Genomic DNA, 23,464 nt, shown 5'->3' with positions numbered 1-23,464 from the left:
ATCCCAATTTACCTCATCGTACATTGGGTACTCGAGCGGTCTTATTTCTGTTAGAAGATCACAAATTTCTGTCAGAAGATCAACTTGTCTAATAAATGCTCGGTAATTAATACTTCTACTTGTAGTACTTCTACGAGACGTTCCTGAAACCATCTTATTCTCTGCCGAATTCATGAGTAGATAAGCACGGCTGCGCAAATTGTGGAGAGCTGGAAGAAAATGCTCTCCATTAATCTCATCGTATTTGATCTTTGCAACGCAATCGCCGTTGTTATTTACATGCACAGAGTATTTACCATTTTTTAAACAATTTGCAATTACGCCTTTAGAAATTTCAACTCTATTTGCAACGCTCTTGTACAGTCCATCAAGGCTACTGATATTAACATTGCAGTTGCCAATCATTTCCATCATATTCTTAATATCAATACGTGCCGAAATTTCTTTTAAAAGTAGTTTATCCAGCGATAGAAAAAACTCTTTCACACTTATGTTTGATTGCGCTAGTTTGATTATTCTCCCAAGAAACTGGTGAACGTCGATCAATTTTGTAATTAAAGCTTCTGAAACCTTCAATTGCTCTTTGTGTTCTTCCGCTTCTTCGATGATAAAATGCAAATCTTCGCTTATAGTTTTCTGAACAAACATTACGACGTCTGGAGACTTGTGAAGATATTGTAAAACTGATTTAGTGTGGCTAGTGTATGTCAAGTGTTTCTGCACATTTTGACAATGAGTGTGATACTTTTTTAACGACAATTTATTCTTATCGTTTACTTCGGTTATGAAAGATTCCAAAGTGAGAAAAGCATGCCGATCGGAATTTTTGGCAAAACCAAGATTCTCAAGAACAGAAATAGCGCATTCGGCCTCTTTCAGGACCTTATCGCGGATTGCATAATCGCCAAGATATTTTTCCAGCTTGTTTGGAAATGGTTTTTTGAAGTACTTTTCAAGGATTTCGATTTCTTTCTTTAGATTCTCCTCAGTTGGTACATTACCAATCAAATTATCCAGCTTTTCTAGAGTATGACTATCATCATCTGGTTTCATTTGAAAACCGTGCCATTCAGAGCGAAATGCTCTTATGCAATACTCATTCAAGATTTTTAGCAGTTGTGGGAATGTTATTTTGCTTGATTCAACGAATTTTTGCTTCAGGAGTCGTTCTGCAACTTGCTTAAAAGACATGCACTCCCGCAAATATTTCAAATCTTGCGACGACTTGACGACCGATAAAATACCCCAAAAATCTTCAGTTTTTATACTTTTTATACTTCTTTCATCACTATTGCAATGTTCATAGACTTTGCTAACGTCTTCGAAATCGCAAATTTCTATTTTAACTTTCTTAGAAACATTCCTACAAATCAGAATTGCGGATTGAACCGTGTCGAGTTGTGCCTTATATGACTCAACGAGTTTTGAAATTTTTTGAATGCGATCAAAAAAATTGTTTTGAATGGTTTTGAAATTCCGCTGTTTTTTTTCACTTGGTCTTTCTAAATAAACAAAAATCTCAGATAAGCTTTCCCGGTGATTTATGACGTTTTGAAAAAGCCGAACAGATATTTCATATTTTTCTAAACATGAAAACAGTGCCTGTAAACTCTCTTTCGCAGAATTGAATGTCTCGTGTTTCTGCAACTGTTGTATGCAGCCTGTGAATAAATATATTATAGTTAGAGTGGTCTGCCTAAATGACGTTAAGCAACCGTTAAGCGCCCCCCTGTTACGACTAAATAGAGACAATACAATTTCGACTGTAGAGAAACCATGAAACCCTTACTTGTGGGCAACATGCATTTACGACTTTTGTCTATACTAGCTCTTAGTACCCATGCAATCGCAATTTCCATTTTGTTACAGAATAAGCTTAAGTACATTGGTGAGATTATACCCCCAAAGAATCCTCGACAAAAAATGAGAAATCAATTTCATCGCTATTTCCCGTGTGTTACAAAAAGAAATTCGGACTTCGAGCCGCGAAAAACGTATACAGTTTTTTATATGAACAGAATAACATTGATAAGCCACCCAGCTGCCAATCTGCTTGTGCATGTTCGTTGCCTTACCCCCCATCGTTTAACACCCAGCAGTGCGTAGCCAGGACCTTGACTTTGGGAGGTGAGGGTAAAGGACGTTCGGCACCATTCCTGCCAGGGCGAGTAACGATTAATAACACCTTCCTAATTTTCTACCCGGATTTCAACGTTTTCATAATATAGTTTCTCAGATAAATGGGAAGCGATTATTGCCAACCCTGACTGTCCAAAATAGTTGAAAAACTTGATTACATGCAATAACTATTAAATGTTTCGACAAATTTATAACATAAAATGATCGATAAATTTTGAGTATATTTCCTAATTCCTATACTTTGCATATATAGTCACTTAAGGGTGAGATACGGTAATGGCTGGACAGAAATGACTTGTCGAATATAGTGGTATTCACAGTATTCATACCTTCTGCAGAAAAAATTGTCACCCAAAGGTCAGACAAATCGATTAGTTCATTGAATTTCTGACTTGAACTGTTCATCATCCCGGGCCAGTCCATTGAATCTAATACTTGCACAAGCAAACTTTCTGCCAGTCTATATAATAATAATATATAATAATAAACGGCAATTTATACGTCTATATGTATATATGATTTCAGAAATATGGCGATTTGATATAACTCTTATTTTGGTTTGCTGATAATGAACGATATTTTCACACTATCACTAATTTTACAATTGCCATGGATTCATCATTCATGGATTTATACTGTCGCTAGATCAACATTAAACACAAATTACTATGTCTTGAGTAAGGAATAATCTACCAGCTACGCTTTCATCTGTGCTTAATATCTACATTGCATGTCTATAGCTACGTTATACTGCTTATACGTGATATTTTTTGTTTCCCAAACTTTGTTGAATTCTACGACTTCGGTGGAATACACCATAACCATTATTGGACAAATATATTTACTGCATGTTTATACGTTATTACTCGTATTCTCATACGTACCCCGAAATTATCTGCGTTGGGCTAGGCGAGTTATCTGTGAACCAACACTTCTTTTTACAACAAGAAACAATGTCCTTTACCGTGGCCTTTTTGAGCGCGGAAGCAAATATCTTCTTGTAGCATTCTTGAAGGCAGGGGGGTGACTTCTCTACTATGGCTAAAGCATTGAGAATTGATTTCAGTGTGATGTTATCCATCTTTTTTGCGGATCCTTGGAAACATGCCTCTTGAATTATATCATCGGAGAACAGGTTCGACGCTTTTAATATTTCTGCTCGTTCGAATAAGTCGCGAGGTTTACAATGTGACGATTTAGATGATTTATCAGTAAGATCAGCAGTCAACCATTTGGATAAGATAGACACATGTTGAATTTTACCTAACTTTTCCCACCAAGTTTGGTAAAATTGGCGTTTCACGAGAAACAAAAACATCTCATGACAGTGATGCTGATTGGACTTAACCAAAGCGTGGAGGACAGATATGATTTCTTTAATAGAGAAGAGGTCCACACGACAAAGTACTTTGCAAAATTCGGAAGCATTCTCTTCCTTCTCACGAGGGGAGAAGCTGGAAGGAAAGTCGATAAATTCCAGAAGTAAGAACAAAAATACATTAATTGACCTCTTATGCATTTTTTCAGGTATTTTGGAAATCTCTGCAAGCGCTATTGAAAGTTCTCCCTTGTTACTTATTAGGATTTTTTTAGCCTTTTTCTTCAGCACGTTTTCAAATAACTGAATTTGTTCTCCGGTGTCACGAAACAAGTTTAAAAATTCGTTACTTTGGTACAACACAACAACAGCGTCGATGTCTGGTGCTTCGACCAAGATTCTTTCGAGTATTTGAAGGAAGGCACCTTGCAATTTCTCCTGACGATCAGCAGTCATAAAACGTGTCAAAAATTCTGTTAGCTCCTCGTATTTCCCTTTTGGGTAAACTTGATCCTGATTAAACTTATCATTGTTTGCTAATATCTCTTTCACACCAAAGTAAGGATAAAACGATGAGGCATACGACAGCCATTTGGCAAAGCTACTCGCGTGCACCAATTTCGGTGCTAGTTTTCTTAGATAGTGTACCAGGTTGTTTTCATTGTCACACAATGAGCGAATCTCTGTCTCGTGCGATCGCAGAACGTAAAGAAAATTGTCGGCAAACGGAACTGATAGCTGCTCGTCAGTTTTCTTTTGCCAATCAAAGATGTTGTTTTCACTTACTAGAGCTAGAAGGACTCCCAGGTACAAGCATTTTGAAATGCAGTCCTTTGTTTTTTGTCCACAAATCCAAGAAACAAACATTTTTAAATATTTCGAGCTATTCGCAGGGAAATTAAAGTTCATTCTCTTGATCGCTTGAATACATTCATTGAAATTCTGTTCATTTAACTTCTCTAGAAACCACTTGCTGTAAAAAATAGTTTCGTGTCTTGATGAATCATTCTGTTCATGAAAATTGTCGTAGTTGGTCGATCCTTGTTTAGTCGTACGACGCTCTAGCATTGCTTTTGGACCTTTCCACTTTCTATCTAGCGTGTAATAGTACTCAAACTGGTTTGCGGCAGAATAACCTTCGAAAGTAATTTTCGCTTCCCATAGACATCCTTCTTCATCTTTTCGCGAATATATTTTGGTCATTTGCTTTGTTGTTTTCTTGTCGTCTATAATTGTTATCGACGCAGATTTTGCAGTGTTATGAGTGTACAGGTAAAATGTAGTCTACAAAATTCAAAAAGGTGTATAAATTGATTATACCAAAGTTCATTTATCTACAACATACTTGATTTCGGACCAATGTTTTAGTCTAATTTCACGGTAGAAATTTGGGACTAAAAAGCTTGAGGTTATACGCATAACATTAGAAGTGCGGTTCATAATTGATTGTGAATTACATGCAAAACTTTGAGAATCTATTTTATCACTTTAGAATATGCATCAACAGAGTGAAACGACTTGTCAATTTATTGCAAGCAACTAACAAAGTTGAGCAAAATTATACTTATACTACCGACCGTCGACTGACGTCGCGTTTAACCGACAACCTTGCCAAAACTGGGGTGTAGAACTCCCCCCTCCCCAAGGCAACGCCACTGACAACCTCCCTGACAGATTGGTGAAAAGGATATACCTCGAGTTTCTCATCCTCGCTTTTCTTCTCAGCATCTTTTGAATCCATGCTAGCACCGAGTCTATATATAAAAAACATATATTTAGCTGTCCTTATAGCGGTAAATTTGGTTCAGACGAGATATTTCAACCAGCAATCGTCAACAACTTGCATTTTTAGAAAACACTCTCACAGATAAGATTCTCATGACCCAAAATTGAGGAAAATGAGAAAAAATACTGAGTAATGATTTATCTGTATTTCAACGTCAGCTGACGAAGGTATCAAATGGCAGTATTCCCCTCACTCGTACCCACCCTTTTTTGGAAAGAACGTCTCCACAAGCCATAGTAAGTAGTAACTTAACCCATGCATTTTGATGTAGAATTGTTGTAATCCACCACCAAAAAATCGAAAAAACATACACGCAGATATGTAGGCCATTGATTTTACTTAAGATATTAATTGCGCCAACACCCTGCTATACATAAAACTTATATATGATTGCCTTCACCGTATGGTTTTTCTAGCATTAGCAATTTCTTTGTGCATGCATGTGAATCGGCTAAGAATTTTCCAAACTTATTATTTAACGCAGATATATTATACACATGCATGTGAAGAATGTCTAACGTTGTTACCGAAATCTGTGCCTAGCTAGAATCTATAACTATAAGAATGTATACTTTTATTTGTTTCGACTTTAATCTTGTTGATAAACCTGCTTCTCATGTGAGAAATCATGCAGAGTAAATGCTGATCTCGAAATCGAAAGTACGAAAAGCATCGTTTAAAGTTCGTCGTAAACATAAATCTACAATGAAGTGCTATCGTTGCAAGAAAGATATTTGCGAAACATTTCATAATAACTATGCTCTGAGCGAAGTTGTGTCTGAAAGTATAAGTATTATATGAAATAGCAAGGATGACGACACGTTCCAATATAACCAAGGAGCAGCGTGGCAGCGTCTTTAGATTTAAGCAACTTCGTATCAAATGTGATATAACAACTGCGAAACGTCGAGAAGTGTTTTTACATATCCTGGGTTACTAGTTGTTATACCACATTTTAAGCTAGGCAAAGATGCCGCAGTTCTATTTATTTGTCTACAGTATAATCTTATGTAAGAAAGTCTGTAGCTATATAGGATTGTAGCAACAATCATGCATATAGATAATTCATTCAGTTTGCTGTATACAATGTAGATGGTAGGTTGACAGAAAGGAACGAAAACATATACCATATTAAAAACGAAAGTAATTGAGACATTCGGGAGGGTATAGAGCAGGAAATGCATCCCAGTTTCACCAGACGTATGTAAAAAATGTTCGATTGCTGCAGAGTTTTGTAAAACGTGTGGAAGCATTTGATTGCCATTGTGCATGCCAGAGATTTTCACGAGCTTTCCCGCTGAGTCCGAAGAGTCTGGAACCATAATTTCATGCATAAACTGCCAAATTGTGTATTCAAATTATTTTTAAACGATGGCACAATGAGAAAAATGTTTGATCCGAACAAATTCCAGTCAATTCCATTGGGAGTCGGTTCTGTCTAATTCCAAACCAACGAACAAGTTTTTCGGTTCCGTCATAATTTACATGCACGTCTAGGTACCTGCACAAACCGCAATATCAAGTTCAGTTAATGTGCATATCACCATGGACGAAAGAGAGGCAAACCAAGACTTTAACAAGAATATTTCAACCCGCAAACTTCTACAACTTACAACGTTTACATTGTTCAGAAAACACTCTGACGAATAAGATTCTCTTGACGCAAAATTGACGAAAATGAAAAAAAAATATGAGTAATGATTTATTTGTATATCAACGTCAGCTGACGAATGTATCAAATGGCTGTATTCGCCTCAATCGTACTCACCCTTTTTTGGAAGGAACGTCTCCACAAGCCATAGCAACTTAACCCATTTGATTTTGAATATTTTCGTCAATATTAACCCATGAAGAAAAGAAGAAAAACATACATACAGATGTGTAGGCTGTTAATTGGCCTTTACTATTGTGGCCAACACCCTGCTATGGATAAAACTTATGATTGGCTTCACCGCATGGTTTTCTAGTATTAGCAATTTGTTTGTGCATGTGAATGCTAAGAACAGACAGCAGACTAGCTGGAATCTTAGTATGCATTTTTTTATTTGTTTCGGTTTTGTGAACCTGTTCTTCATGTGAGAAATCATGCTGAGTAAATGCTGATCTGGAAATCGAAAGTATGAAAAGCATTCATTTATTCATGTAAAGTTCGTTGCAAGCAGTATTGACTATAATTACATAATCTACGATGAAGTGTCATCGTTGTAAGGAGGATAAATTGTCCGAAGAATTCCCGTACTATGCTCCCAGCGAGAGTTGTGAACACGCTCTTCTACACTGCCTTGAGGTAAGTATCAAATAGAGAAAATACGGTTTTATTTGTCAAGCAGACATCATAAATGATCATCAGTTCATACAGACTGAGCCAAAGTCTGTGCGGGATTGTAGCATCAATATATATAACTATAAATACACTAAATACGATAACCATTAATTGACATAAAGTTTTTTTTCAGTGCGTGACTAACGAAATCCGACAGTCCAACTCATGCTCTCAGTGTGAATCGAAAGTTGAGATAGGCAGTCATCGCTACGTGGAGTACATGAATGCTTTGGAATTTTTGTTTCCGAAAGTTCAAAATGTCATTTCGCAAGCCGGGCCTGGTAGCGAGTCATTCATAAAGGTGACAAATCTTGCAGGAGAATGTATAAACGAGATGTACCAACCAAATTTGACTATCAAAGCTCTCGAAGAAAAGGTGGAGAGGGAAATGCATATACCCTGTGAACAGCAGATGTTACTGTATAGCGGTGTCCAATTGAAGGTAAAGTACACAACTGCAAAAAATATTCACGTTGGCCAGGCCTGTGATATTATTCCATCTTAATATTATTCTTGATATTATTCCATATTAATATAATCTTCGTGTATTGGCCTAAATCTACTCACGCGATTGGTCAAAATCAATCACGTGGTTTCTCTGGCGACAGATCATGGGATTGATGGGAACAGTGAGATGGGAATAATAATTTATGTTATTGAAAATCGTGGTTTATTCGCAATCATAACCCATTAAAATCATGGTTTATTCAAAAATGACAGCCTGCAACGAAGTTTAGATCTTCAATGTAGCAATCAATGAACTCAGATTATATATGTTAAAAGTGTTAGAGACTTTATGTTCGTGTTTTGTTTACAAATAAAGGCACTTACTGACCATACAATGAATTCGAAATTTCAATATAAATTTCAAATTTCACGGCCTCGTGCTATATTGAAATTTCTCGTTCATTGTATGGTCAGCGCGTGCGTTTATTTGTGAACAAAACACTCACAACAGTCTCTAACCCCTAATAGAAACCCTATCTGGTGTTTTTATATTTTGCCAAAAACAAACTTTTTATTCTTAACACATGAAACAACTTGTAACTGATGATAGTGATGTCCGGCTATGTTTTACGAATAAAATCGATCCTACATAACTATCATCGCTTGTAAATGATATATGTCTAGTGGCTAACTGGAGGCTTTTTTATAGACAATACTCAATGGTAAAAAACTGACGCTCGCAGACAACAAAGTTGAACCCAATAGCACAATACGCCTTTTGGTTTGCCTTTTCGAAGTACCAGCCGAGCTTGACAATGTTATTTTTATGCTTTCTTGGGGTTTTCCTGTAGCCGGCGAAGACTATTTGGATGCCACAGTCTTTCTTTTCGAGGGTGAAAATTTCAAGGAATGTATTGACTATAAAGAACGCGATAGCAAATATGGTAAAATTAAACATACGGGTGATATAATTGATAAAAGCAACAAAACCGGACACCATAGGATAAATGTATCAATCAAGTCGCTTTCCCAAGAGATTGATAAAGTAGTGTTTACATTGAGTTCTTATAATTCACCCAACATCTCGAAATTTAAAAATCCAAGCCTTAAATTTTTTGATCAGAAGAAGCCAACGCAACAATTATGCAGTGATGAAATGAAGGAAGCTGCTGACTCTCAGGCCATTATTATGTGCTCTTTGACAAAAAGCGACGGACATTGGAAAGTATTCAGTCATAAAGAAAAATCAAACGGCAATGCGAGGGACTATACTCTGTTAAAAGAGACAATTAAACGTCTAATATGCTCAGGTCACATATAGAACATAAAATCGCAAACACTAGCATAGCACATGAAAGTTATATATCTTGTTCCTAAACGAATTTGTTGGAGACAAAAGAGAGCAATCACAAAGGAAGAGAAAGAATGAGTATAATTCCGCACGCAAACACATAACCACATATAGCATATGGTATATAGGCGTTAGGACCACACCAAGGCCACATCCACTTCCCCTATAATGATCGCACCCATTCCTGATGTTTGACGTAACAGTTTAGCTTATTGTTTCCACTTCGTCGTTGCTTTTCGCTACCACGACAAGTGGCTGATTCAAAAGAGTGTCATCAGTACATCTCTACGGTCAGTAAAGCCTGACGCGCATTCCCGCACAAAAGACAAAGATAAATTTAGACTATTTAACATCGACTCCTTGCCGTCACTGTAGCAACAAGTAACAACCAAATAACATTAAGATATCAATTAGGTTGGCATATACTACATATCAAACTTAATTAATACAAATGCCTAATACCCATTTTGTGAGGCTCATATTTCACCGAATTAGCTGCGAAATGTCGGTAAATTTTGCGGTTTTTTGCTTCTTGCTCTTTGTGTGAACAAGTTGGAAAAAACTTCCCGAGATATATGAAAATTAGTCATATAAGCTTTATTTTGAATTACTTCTCGTGGTGAATAGACGTAATTACCGCTCGTCATTTTCGAGTTGAAATGAGACTGTGAAGCGATATTTTATTAGGACTTTGTACAGTGCGCGCGTCAATGGGTTGGGGGATTGAGCCATAGTTCGAAATACGCATGCTCTGCGCGGTAGTTACCACCAAATTTGAATAGCTCGAAAGAAAAGCTACATTTTGATACGAAATTCGTCGTGATTCGAGGCATTTTAGGCCTGTCAAAATGCGAGTCAATTTACTAAAGTTGGTATTTAGTTTGCTGTTGATATCCAGCATTGCCATAGATGTAGCTCAGGCTGGAAACTATGAATTATGCCCATGCATGAGACGTTGCCGGCCTTAGCATATCACGTTAGCATGTAAGTGTATAAAATTATGAATATTTTTAAATGACTTGAATATTTTTTATCAATTCACATCAAAATTCCCAATAGATCTTTGTTATTTCGGTTTATCGTTGTGTTAATAGGGGTATATAATTTATTCGTCGACGCGTGAGACTAAGCGGCAAGATTCCGCTGCTACTATAGCCTGCCTTTGTTGTGAATACGCACTAGATTTATGTCTTTGTCGACTTTTTGTACCTCAATGTCATATAACGCATTATCCTTCTTTTTTTTGGCTGGCTTTGGACCAGATATCGTAGTGGATTCAAAGCAAAACAATCTGGTGCTTGACGCACACGCGTCTTTCCGGCATATTGCGCGTACACAATTTGAGCTAAAGGGCCTGAACCCGAACTTCAGCAAATGTTCATTTACATATGGTGAAAGTTTGATTTTCTGTGCTCACGATTACGCCTAAAATTTGTCGGGGTATATATATATATATATATATATATATATATATATATATATATATATATATATATATATATATATATATATATATATATATAATATATAATATATATTATATATATATATATATATATATATAGTAATCGCCTGATGATCGTACACGTAAGTAATCGCCTGATGATCGTACACGGTAGAAGTACGTGAAACACAGTGTAGCGAAATAAAATTTTAAAAAATTTTAAGATTGTAATTTGTTGATATATATATATATATATATATATATATATATATATATTAATATATATCAGTAAATAGATGTTAATATTAAGGTCTGGATGAATTGGATAATTTAACTAAAAGAATATATACTTGAAACTAGAACGACTCTACTTTAGAGTGAGTCTAGACTAGTATTTGGTACAACAACCAAGAAAATTCAGCAGAATCTCATCGACTTCAGAGCGACGAGCATGGCTAAACTTAAAAGGAGAAAGAGCCTGAAACAACAACTTTCATGACGTCAGAGAAACCATGGGAATGCAGGCATAAATCCTGGGCATGTTGTAAAACACGCCTTTCGCCTATTTAGAGTTGAGTCTGACACTGTCCACTGCACTGGTGACTGGTGTGGTGTCTGATAACATAGTGCACTACTTCAGTATTTGGATTCCCGCCGCTGTTTTCTTTGCCCTTCGTTATTTGTCCGGTATTGGTGTTTTATGCTAAACTAGCCATACAAAAAACTAGTTGGGACTTGCGAAAATTTCAAGGGTCCGAAAACCACAAAGTTTTACGTAGGTTGCAAATGGCAATGTCAATGACGAAATGATGAAAGATACCGGAACCAAGTTCTTAAAAGCCTCAAAACATCGGAAATTATGTCTGCTCGTGAGTGCATTCGAGAGCCAAACGACAGTAGATTAATATAGACACTGAAATTAAATATTACCGAACAATGTTTAAAGATGCAATAAAATTTAGTTCACTTTGTTAGTATCGATAATACAAATTGGTTATTTTGCTCGTATTTTAAAATACAATACTGACGGCTGCATCAATCGCAAAATCGCGCGTGGTTTCCTGGGGAGGAAATTACCTATCTGCAACACTTTTGTTCTCTGGCGAGCTGCCTGTAGTCCAGATGGCAGGCCAAATGCTGCAGTTGATTGAGGAGTATTTTCCCCGTTTTTCTCAACGTTTGTTTGTCGTTTACAAACGGTACTGCCTTATTGTGTAACTATGAAGTTCCGTGATGTCGATGGCGTGAAAGTTTTTGAACCAACACTCGATGAATTTCAAGATTTTGGAGGCTGTATCAGGGAGATAGAAAGACACGATGCTGCGAATGCTGGTCTTGCCAAGGTGAATTTTCTCTTTGTTCTCAGTCATGTACACATTGTACTGCATGTTTAGTGCAACCAATTGACATTTTATTCGTTGTGCGATGTAGGTAATACCACCCAAAGGATGGCAAGCACGAAAGGACTACACGACCATCAAAACCGGCGAATTTTGTATCCCTGCGCCGATATCACAAATCTTTCAAGGTCGCCAAGGTTAGCAGCAGTGTTAATTAAAACTTTCAATCGTTAGGTGTTTATTTGTCGTCGCATAGGTTGTAAACTCGTTTTTATATATACTCTACTTGAAATTTCAGGTTTATATGAACAATATAATATATTGAAGAAAGCCACAACTGTGGAGGAATTTGAAAAACTGGCGAACAGTGAAAGGTAATTTAAATTGGCGTTTTACTCAATGTCAAATTACAATAGCAATCTGATAATAAATTTTAACGCTCTTTTTTTAGTCCTCGTATGAACTAAGCTGATTTATTTTTTTACTATCGTGTTTATATGGTGTAATGTTTGTTTATTCTTGGATTCTCTAAATATAAAGACATCTAGTATAAATATAAAGACAATGTCATTCAAACACCTTTACTTCTGTCGTTTTGATAGTAACCAGTATCTAAAAAATACAATATTGTGGAACTGTAATATGAACTTGTGTCTTCCCAGATAAAACCATACTCTATTGTTTAATGCATAAAGCGTTTGGGCATAAACATTGACAAGGTGAACAAATGATTTCACAAAAAAAAAGGCCGACTTTGAGTTGAAAATGCCGGACATATCACCAAATTCTAGCCAATAGGTCTTCATGTAAATGTCTTTACGTCTTCAGCCCAATGTAAATGGTCTTAACAGTCTTATAATATCAACCAATGTGCAATTTTCAAGTTTCTTGCAAGACAAACAGCCTGAAAAATTACAGAAATTGGATTTAGGTTATCTTTTTTTGCAAAAATTACAATGGTGTTTGCAATAGACCTTTTTCATATGACGTCATAAACGTGGAAAGTCTGATGTAACACAAAGTTTGATTGGCTTGATATCATAGTTGCCAAGTCTCAGGGATTAGGCGTGAGACTCACGTATATTTGCGTAAAAAACAATCTCACGCCGGAAAATCAAGACAGTCTGAGATCTCGCAGATTTCGTCTATTGTTGTTAGGGTATTGTCCTTAAAAGTTAAGAAATTAATAATAACATCTTAAATCAGTCCGTACACAGATTCAAATTAAAATTAGTCAAAGTTCAAATAAAATTTTTTTGCTGCAAATTGTTTTTTCGAAACAATATCAAATTTCCAGGACCCTAAATTTGAAATTTTTTGTGTGCCCTAGCCTTCTAAAAACCTATGTCTATGATGCTTGCTCCAAATTAAGAAAAAACTGTAATCTCACAGATATTTTTTTTAAAAACTTGGCAACCATGTGATAGTTTTGAGGAGCCAATTAAATTTTGTGTAAAATCAGACTTTCTGCATTCATTATAAGAAATGTCTATTAACATCCCTTGAGGATGTGAATGAAGACAATGTAAAAATAGTGAATAAATAGGTTAGTGATAAAGAAGGTTCACATACATTGTATAATATGTTTTTTAGGTATCAACCCCCAAAAGGAAACCATACAGAACTTGAAAGAAAGTATTGGAAGAATATTACATATAAAACACCTCTATATGGAGCTGATGTATCTGGTTCAATATTTGATGATGACGTACATGCCTGGAATATAGGTTGTTTACCAAGCATCCTTAATGATTTAGTCGAAGAATATAATATCAGAATTCCAGGAGTGAATACACCTTATCTTTACTTTGGAATGTGGAAATCAACATTCGCCTGGCATACTGAGGATATGGATCTGTTCAGCATAAATTACATCCATTATGGTGCACCTAAGACCTGGTAGGTGTATAACATACACATTCTCCTGCTTCAGTTGCGTATTGTTGGTAGAGCACGATGGACAAAAAATGTAAAACATGCCTGTGTGCTGTAGATAGTTTTAAACCAGGGTTTGCTCTTTGTGTTGGTGATCATGTGACCAATTGATGGTCATGATGATCAAAAGTACATTTTTGTCAAATCTCTCTCCTAACTTGACCAAACCTAACTTGGAGGAGGCTGCATTAGAGTACTGTTATTTATTTTACTGCTAAACAACTGTGTGTTTTATATACGTAGTTTGCAATATACAGAAAAGGGGATGACAATCACATAAAAAATAACTAATGCTATTCAAATGTATTTCATGCAAATGTGTGCCTCTACATATAGATTGTTTAGCACTGTAAATCTAAATACTGAATAATGTTTAAATACACCATATATGTTGCTAATTTACAATACTGTGTACAATGTATTGTAATTCTAAAGATCATTGGTAATTTTAGGTATGTAATCCCGCCAGAACATGGTAAACGTCTTGAAAGGCTTGCTGCAGGTTTGTTCATACTATTGTATAGCACACTGGCCTAGCCAAGAAAAGTAGCAGTGGAAAGCAGTCCTCAATTCCTCCCTAACTAATAGCATAATCCCGGATGAATATTTTAACTCACATCCAAGGTATCTTCCAATTTCGATGTCACGGCCTCGAAGTACAAAGTTCAACTGCATCCATTTGGAATTTGGATTTTCGCACAATATTACAATTTTAACTACGTATTTTAGGTCTACAACTCGTAAACCCCAAACAAATTTTCTATGATGAACTAAGATAGGCCATCTATTGTTCACAGTACTTCAAATATTTTACGCTATATTTGTTTAGGATTTTTCCCAGACAGTTCTGGCACGTGTTCAAACTTCCTTCGACACAAAATGACGGTGATGTCACCTCAAGTCTTGAAGAGATATTCTATTCCTTTCACCAAGGTAAGCTGTATAAAACGTAAATATTATTTCGACCATCGAATTTTAAATATAAAAAATATATAAAAATATCTTACTGGATTGTAAATTAGCCCAACCCTTCATCATGGGTCAAGTATTGTAAATGCCAGATTGATATTGTCTAATTCTGAGTGCAGTATAATGCCCCAAGTTAGTTGTAAAATGTAACTGACTGTATGGTAAAGCTAATATACGACAGTATACAGCATATTTTCGTAATAAACTGGTGAAAATTGGTATTAGGTCAAAAACTTTGTTTCTTACTGCATTTATCTAAAATAGTTTTTCATTGACAATCACTAGGTTGTCCACGAGGCGGGCCAGTTTATGATTACGTTCCCGTATGCGTATCATTCTGGCTTTAACCATGGTTTCAATTGTGCTGAATCGACAAATTTTGCATTTGAAAGTTGGATTGATTATGGCAAGCTAGCGCAGCAAGTATGTGCACTGCAACATAACTCATGTGTGTCGTTTTTTAAGATACTCCAGCATTTTAGGGGGTTCCTATTTTTAGTTTAGTTCCAAGATTAGGGTATATATTGCGATATGTTAAAATTCAAGTGCAGTTCGCTTCCAGAAACTATGCTACTAGTTTTACACATTGCTTTTTCATGAACGATTTGGTCTCCTTTTTCCGATTTTGACATTTTTTAATGATGTTGCGGGTGTTCGTGAGCGAATGGGTACGGGTTGACCATTTTTCATAAGACCAACTTTTTAGCGAAATAGCAACACGAACTCTGCCATGTTATGTTGTGTTGTGTAGTGTGACTGCCAGTCAGATTCCGTGAAGATTGATATGGATTTTTTTGTGAAGAAATACCAGGTAGATAGAAAATAATAATCGATATATATTATAATAGAAACAATATAATTATAGTAATATAGTGGATAATAACCAACTATGGGCATTGCCTAGTTTTCGTATAATCTTTTTACCCGATTTGTTGTGTGACTACTTTGAAATAAGTTTGGAGTGTTCAAAAATTGTTCCAGACTTGTCGCAGTTATGAATAAATAAACATTCTGAACATAGCTAATAGCTGCAAGATTCCTCTGTGTAGAAAAGCCCCATTTGTGAATTTACAAAACTGAAGTAAACCTTGAATTTCAGCCAGAACAATGGCCGGAGTACAAAGCAAGTCGAAAGAGTGACTCGGATTCATCAAATGAAGATGACGTTCCATTGATTGAGATAGCAAAGAAGTACTCAAAGAAAATGAGAAAGTCTGGCAAATTCAAAAGTTGATATTTGATCCAAAAGTTGTGATTTCATTTCCATTCTTGTACATTACTAAATTATTTTTGGGTATATTTTTATAATTTATTTTTCACCAATGCAATTTGTGTGACACCTTGTGAACACCCTTTAATCCATTAATGTTTGTACTCAAGTGTTGACTAATATTTATACGTGTTTAAATTTTAACACACGATGTATTTATATTTGACATGTTATCATAGAAATTGTAAATATTTTTCACAAGGTCAATATAATTCGACGTTATCTGGGAGAAAAACTGAAAACTTTTTGTTTTTAAGATCATAAATTGTTCACGATAGCAAGGATGACAGAACTTGGTGGAAAGGAAAGTTTTGTCTTGAATTTTGATATACGAGGACATTCATGACAAGACGGTCATTCTCTTTCGAAATATATCAAATCCTTGTCGGAACCGTGTTCACTAGCAAACTGAATGGAACTAACTTTGCTCGGTTGCTTTTAACCGGGCTAACCTTGCGCAAAATTATTGCATGGACTCCATGTTGAAAATAATAATTTGCTAAATTGAGGTTTTATACCCGGGGACCACCAGTAGTTATATGACGGCCAGATTCGAAGACTTTGCGCATTCATAGATGGAAAATCTAAAAACGCTCCTCTCTTTGAAATTTCCCAAATCATGAGAATTTCGGGTGTTCCGCGTATGCTGCTGGCCGGACGCCCGTGGTTACCATCTTATCCAGCATCTATAAGCACAATGCATTATAACTAAGGAGGAAGCGTTTAGTGGACAAAGCGAGGGGTGCCTATATATGTCAAGCTAGGGATATTGGAATGCAAACATTAGTATTGTATTTATACTTAAAATTTTCAACTTTTTCATTCCAAGCACTTTGCTTCAGCATAAATAAAACAATCTACCGTAGTAGACAATCTATCGTATATTTGGCTTAGCCAATCCAAACAAAAAGACCATAGACATTGAAGTGGATGTGCATGTGTATAATTTAATAATTCATTTATGAAAATGTGAAAGCATAAAAATTCTAAGTGATGATCAGTTTTGACCAAGGCAACAAGGCATATTGCTTTGCTGGTCAATGACATTTTTCATTCACATATCAAACATATCTCCAAAACTCTTAAAACTGGTTTTAATACATAATTTAAATTTTTTAACTTAGATCATTTTATGTTATTCCAATGTCTGGGTAAACTATCGCCATTGTCATGTCCTGAATACAGTATAGTCATCATTTCTAAATACTAGCTGAAAAGGTTTGACATGTGATCCTTCCTCTATTTTCTTAAATAATATACTACAACAACTTGGTCTTCCTCTGTTTTTAATATCTTCAACGTCCCATATGTCTGGCATACTGCATCCTTGCCTAAGATAAGTAGACATAAGTAGAAAATTTATAACAACTATACTCTTGGAGATTTACTCATATGAGTACCATTCATGGGCTTGACAAGTTTTATTGATATTCATATGTATAATAATTAGTATGATAACTCACTTTGATCTGCCAAAACACCAATTTTTTTCAATAATAATGTAATTCACGCCCATATCTATCAACGATTTCCAGCTCTCTTCACAAGGTTTTCTGCTGTACATCTGATAAACCTTTTTTGTTCTTTCTCTAAAATTGTAGTTTTGAAGGATTATGCCATACACGAAATCGTACAATACTCCTTATGCACTCTTAAATATATATACAAGAAGTTGGATAGTTGAAAGAATAGGTTGAGAAGAGAGACGAAGAAAATGTAATATCTTATCAGTTAGAACTACCCCACGGTTTTCTTTCAAAGCTTTCTGTTCGTGTCATCCATGAAGTACATATATTGTACTGACTCACTGATGAAAACCCGGGTTAATGGATCGAAAGCTTTGCAGGGGTAGTACTACAATACATAGTGTAGTTATACAAACTCATTATTTCGATTGTTAATGGCTATGCAGAAATATAAGAATATAATTAGAGAATATGTTGTTATTTCGTAAATTTTTAAGATAGTTATATTTCGCATCGGGTCCATAATTTCAGAATAATGATAAATTGAACACCTCAGTCCAGCATCTTCATAATGCGGGTGATTTACGATTGGTCTCTTTGTAGTCAACTTGACCGTGGCCATTGTCGGCATTGAACCAGCAAATACGTGAACTAAAGAAATTTCAAACAATCAGTGCATGTATATAGTGATTTGAAACAATTCGATAATCCGATGATACATAGTAATCCTAATACTAATCCTATCCACAATCCTAATCCTTCAGACATGTCAGGAGAGTCGTATATGGGAGTCAGACACTTAACTGGATCTGTACTGAATTTGTATATGGAACTTACATTTTGACGTCTTTGTTTCTATCCAGCTGATCTAAATATAAAGATCTAATGTTCAGGTTAAAGAATCCGTAACGCATGCGCTAAAATAAGCAAGCATATACCAGTTCTTCCAAGTGAGGATTGTTGTATTCTCCACTCGTGTTCTTAAAAAAAATAATACATTTCTTTGTAAGGTTGTAAGAGGAATATCCCAAGTTGATTTTGATGCATGTTGCATGAGACATGTGATAAATGAAGGTTGAAACTGCACTCACGAGAAAACTTCCCACTAGGAGAAATGTTTTAAAAGTTGTTTAAAAACTGTCAAAATTTTTGACAACATACAAACTGGATTCTTAAATTGGCAATTCCTTGCACAGACATCATTGCTAATATCACAACCAAGATTGCTTGATGCCGAGTTTTACTGCCAACGAAGCTGAAATACTGCAAAAATGTTTTTGCGTCATCACATGTACCAAATACGAAACATTTGAACATTGAATTCGATTTTTCAAAATGTCATCCTCACACATTTCACATTCCTTACCTGTCGTGAGGCAACCATGGAAGCCATGATGCACAGTGCAGGTGTTCCGAACAATTTTAGACGCATGATTAATATGGCAATGATGATGAACGCGGATGCTTGAAGTACGTGATAGAAATGCTATAATTGCGTAAGAGATTTAAATTATATAACAATATACCATATATGCTATGCTCTAACACTTTACCATACCATGGATTATACCGTTATGTACATACTGTTGTAGTGTATCCATACTATGGTATAGTTCAACAATATACAAGACCATGCACATACAATACTATATGCATCTACATCCATGCCGAACTACGTAAAATATACAATAAAAAGTTGCAAGGTCTTCTATAGTATAAAATACCTCAGCATAAGGTTTTAGATTCGATAATGGTCTGTTCCGAAAAAAAAGCAAAAACAAAATAGATATTAGCTTAGTGATTATGACAAGGACTTCACCACACTTTACTAAGGCATATCAAACATACATCTCGTCATCTTCATTATCTGCTGCACCATTGGGTGTCTCGTCATCTTTCGATAACAACCAGTAATGTATCTCAAATTTTATGATCTGAAAAATAAGATATCCACGCAAAAAGAACACTTATTTATAAAGCCTGCAGCATCCTGTATCGGACATATCCATTATAGTCTTTCATCTCAAGGTTTTTGCTTGCATCAGGACTGAATAATTTATTCACTATTAGGTAGTGTACCTTACCTTGAAAAGAATGGCTGTAACACCAAGGAGAGCACAAGGTAACAATAAAGTCTTTGATAACTTGTAAAATGTCTGAAAGAAGTATTGAAGTGGAAGTGGTAAATATAATTATACAACAATGGATGAATGAACAAACATGGTTTGGCCGAGCGAGCTCGATAGGCGAAATGAAATGTACCTCTATTTCGATGAAATTAAATTCGGGTGCACAAGTGTATAACAAGGTATGGAAATCTTTATAACTTGTAAACTTCGATTTCAGGATATCTACAATATGTGCCTAAGATGAAAAATGACGTTGAAGGGATCATAAACCAACCAACTACTTCGGGATCCTGTCAAGGTTGTGAACATGTATGAAAGTGGATCTAAAAACTAAAGTGTAAAACTCACATCATCTTTGATATTAAGAAGCCTCGCTGTTAGAAACTTTATTCCAAAAGTACCAACTAAAAATACGGAGCCTTGCACAGCCTTGAAAAATGAGAACATACATTAAGAAAAATCAAGAAACACACACTAATAGAACCGAGTTATTATGACTAGTCTATTATTCAAAAAATAATTGACTATATAGATAAATATATACTCTTACCCAAATTAAAATGATATTTGGTAATTTGAATATATAGAGTTCCAAATTGGATATTACCTACAGTACAAATAGGATTGAGTTGGATTTCCTTTTTCTAGTTCTAGGATCCATTTTAGAAATACACTTTTCGTAATTCCGAACACTTTTACGTAACATCAAACAACAGAAGTTAACAGAAGGGCAACTTACCAACACTGAGATAACAGCTGCCATGAAAAATGAACTAGGATAATTGAAATCTTAGATAAATTAAAATTGAATAGAAGACGAGACTGGACAGACAAAATCATCTCATCCTTTACCTGAGTAACATAGAATTTCCAAATTGACAGACGTAGTTTGCAACATGAGCAATCTAAATATTTCAGGAAGAATTTTTTTATACAGCGCTTTCTTTTTAACTTTGTATTCTTGACTTGAATTATTTACAGTAAAACAGGATTCAACTTACAAAGAGACCGTACAAAATACAGCAAATCTTCTTAGCTGTTATAAACCTTAGTGCATAAAGACCGAAAAGGGCGCATGTCTAAATAGAAAAAAGTTAAGTATATACCTATTCGCTTACAATTCAAGATGAATCTCGGGACTTGGGGTATAAGACGAAATCGACGTTGTTTCTTTCGTCAACGTTACTCGATAGTAGTTACCTTTGCCTGTACTGGGATCAAACCGGCTAAAATGCATGCAAGTTGCAAGAATTAAAAACAGCCGTTCGTTTCATTTTGATGCATCATCGCCATTTTTTCTAACCATTTCTATATCGTACTACAAACTTTTATTATTTACCTGTGTTAGCAAAACAAACTGGGCAAACTAAATAGAAAAAATACACAAATATACTTTTGTGTGATGAAATAGCGTACGCTAAAATACGTAGCTACTACAATTCTAACAAATGATCTACAAAATAATGCTTTTGGTACACTGTTGAGTGAACTACATATTGTTTTACCTGCCATGGCAACATAAAACCAAGGGTAGTAATAAGTATTAAACAGGTATGATACCAGTTTGGTTTAGGATGCCTAAAAAATCAATGTGACAATGGTGTGTAAATAAAGGCGCATTTAAACTACCAGCCAACGCCAGCTTTGTCTTGGAACTTGTTCTCGTATGGTGTAGCCTTAACATCCTGATTTTAGAATATGCTTATTATGACAGAAAGTTAAACGCTTACTTAAGAACAATGGTTACTGACAACAATTGTACAACAAGCAGTGGAAATGAGAAACTTTCACGTAAAGGAGGCGTCCACATAACGCGTGTTGCCTAATAATATGAAAGATAAAATGATGAAATAGGTAAGTTGCCTTTTGAAGCATTTCAAAGAGAAAACCTCCAAAACCTATATGATCTGGTTACCATGAGTTTTTTGTAGCTAATATATAGCTGTATTGCTTGCCAGCTAGATGTTCTGGCTATGTAATCTTGCTCATCAGCTTTAACTTAAATCATTGCTACAATTACCTCACCATGGTTGTAAAAATATGTAGTGATTCCGATAATTCCTCCCCAAATGCTACCGCTGTAAAATACATATCAAAATCATTGTTATAATCCTTGAATGAAAACATATACAAAAAAATTTGCAGGTCTACCACTCAATGTGTGTATGTACCTCAAGTAAAAACAAAGTAGAAAGAAACAAAACATTGTAATTCCACTGAGATAAAATATAGGATACACATAAAAGAATGACAATTCACCCATCCCTGGTAAAAAGTAAAAAGGCACAAAGATATGAATGTGTCAGTGATACAACGGCAATCCAAAAGTATCAATCATATTACAGTACCTTCACAACTCTCTACAGGTGGTAGATTATAGCCTCTGTTCACTTGATAGCATACTTTTGTTTGAATCTCAAATGTATTTGCTACCCAAATATATAATCTATACCCAGCAGCCAAAAGGACCTGAAAGATAAAATGCAAAAAAAATGCAAAATCTAGACAGTAGCCAACAGCATTGTATGCATTTAAGCACAGCGTAAAGGGCCCAGAAATAGTTATCATTGGTAGAAATTCATTAGTGACAGGTGCATAGGTGAGGAGAGTAACCGACCAATTTTTTTTTTTTAACAATATCTAATTGTGCACATAACCATGCTAAACTAACAAATGTCATGGCTTCAACACAGCTAACCCACCTCTGGGTATAAATTAAATCTCTTCAGTGTATTTGTTGTTTGAGGATATTCTGTGATGTTACAGTTCATGATGGCATGAACACCACTCCAAAAGGTTGGTGCTTCAACAATAGTTTTGTAGTATGAATAGTAGAGACCCTGCATTACAAAATACAAATTTTAGACAACATATTCTTTACAAACCAAAAAAGGCTTGGGTAAACTTAAAAATATTTCAATCACTCATATTAATTTTCAATTATAGTTGTATGGCAATTATTCCACAGTTACAAACCATTTCAGTCCTGAATGAAAGTTCCCTCTCCAAGGTGGAAAGGTGAGAGAAAAACCGTTCATTTTCAAACATCCGAGAGACATGCGCACTAGAAATAAACATTTATTAAAATATAATTGGACAAACATAGAGTTTTAATTAAAGCAATATCAAAATATCAAATAGAGCTCATTACAAAATTTCACCTGTGAAGGATTCCAGCACATGTAGCTACAGAGAGATATTAAGAAATCTAAACAATCTTTTTTTTAACGTTTTAGAATCACTACAGCCTCATGCCTCAACACATAACCTACCCAGTAAAATCGCCAAGGCTACATATGCTTTGCTATGATTTCCAAAACTACCAAAAGGTTGCAATATTTTCTCCTCATATTCCTTTTTTTTCAACTTCGTCTTCGCTGTTTTTTTCGGGACCGTGGATACATGATTATTTCTTGGCGCATCTTGTTTCTTCTTCCCCATATTAACGAGTCTTTTATTATTGTATCGATATTTTGTTAGTTGTATCCTCTTCGTTCAGTCATCCTTTCATCCTTTGTTCTTTTGTTGTAATTATTCAATGATGCAT

At 35.4% G+C, this 23,464-nt stretch overlaps 2 protein-coding genes across 2 annotated transcripts; one reads left to right on the top strand and one right to left on the bottom strand.

Annotated features, from left to right (window-relative positions):
* The first annotated feature begins 11,835 nt into the window (after positions 1–11,835).
* LOC114516485 (probable lysine-specific demethylase 4B) lies at positions 11,836–16,676 on the top strand. The gene is made up of 9 exons (XM_028535980.1): positions 11,836–12,151; positions 12,240–12,345; positions 12,447–12,522; positions 13,742–14,047; positions 14,536–14,585; positions 14,913–15,016; positions 15,338–15,475; positions 15,804–15,863; positions 16,152–16,676. The coding sequence occupies exons 1-9, from the start codon at positions 12,029–12,031 to the stop codon at positions 16,284–16,286; spliced, it is 1,098 nt and encodes a 365-aa protein (XP_028391781.1). The 5' UTR covers positions 11,836–12,028; the 3' UTR covers positions 16,287–16,676.
* A 291-nt stretch (positions 16,677–16,967) lies between these two features.
* On the bottom strand, positions 16,968–23,439 carry LOC114516475 (probable C-mannosyltransferase DPY19L1). The gene is made up of 26 exons (XM_028535968.1): positions 23,190–23,439; positions 23,079–23,103; positions 22,894–22,981; positions 22,620–22,757; positions 22,266–22,386; positions 22,089–22,182; positions 21,938–21,995; positions 21,648–21,739; positions 21,423–21,495; positions 21,257–21,283; positions 20,919–20,996; positions 20,770–20,822; positions 20,657–20,690; positions 20,468–20,524; positions 20,266–20,346; positions 20,051–20,152; positions 19,873–19,944; positions 19,637–19,722; positions 19,513–19,543; positions 19,155–19,274; positions 18,950–19,051; positions 18,727–18,768; positions 18,626–18,656; positions 18,340–18,439; positions 17,786–17,911; positions 16,968–17,653 (listed from the first exon to the last, which is right to left on the bottom strand). The coding sequence occupies exons 1-26, from the start codon at positions 23,356–23,358 to the stop codon at positions 17,491–17,493; spliced, it is 2,163 nt and encodes a 720-aa protein (XP_028391769.1). The 5' UTR covers positions 23,359–23,439; the 3' UTR covers positions 16,968–17,490.
* Positions 23,440–23,464: the final 25 nt, after the last annotated feature.

The sequence above is a fragment of the Dendronephthya gigantea genome, unplaced genomic scaffold, assembly GCF_004324835.1.
Source record: "Dendronephthya gigantea isolate DGI-Jeju-01 unplaced genomic scaffold, DenGig_1.0 000000F, whole genome shotgun sequence".
NCBI lineage: Eukaryota > Metazoa > Cnidaria > Anthozoa > Malacalcyonacea > Nephtheidae > Dendronephthya > Dendronephthya gigantea.
Note: the sequence above shows the minus strand (reverse complement) of the source record. Positions and strands in the feature narration are given on the sequence as shown.

Coding starts and splice junctions, on each gene's coding strand:
- LOC114516485 (XM_028535980.1), top strand. CDS start 12,029: ATGAAGTTCCGTGATGTCGATGGCGTGAAAGTTTTTGAACCAACACTC. Junction 12,346..12,446: donor AATCTTTCAAGGTCGCCAAG/GTTAGCAGCAGT, acceptor TTGAAATTTCAG/GTTTATATGAACAATATAAT. Junction 14,586..14,912: donor TCTTGAAAGGCTTGCTGCAG/GTTTGTTCATAC, acceptor ATATTTGTTTAG/GATTTTTCCCAGACAGTTCT.
- LOC114516475 (XM_028535968.1), bottom strand. CDS start 23,358: ATGGGGAAGAAGAAACAAGATGCGCCAAGAAATAATCATGTATCCACG. Junction 20,525..20,656: donor CAGCTGTTATCTCAGTGTTG/GTAAGTTGCCCT, acceptor TTTGTACTGTAG/GTAATATCCAATTTGGAACT. Junction 19,723..19,872: donor TTACAGCCATTCTTTTCAAG/GTAAGGTACACT, acceptor CTTATTTTTCAG/ATCATAAAATTTGAGATACA.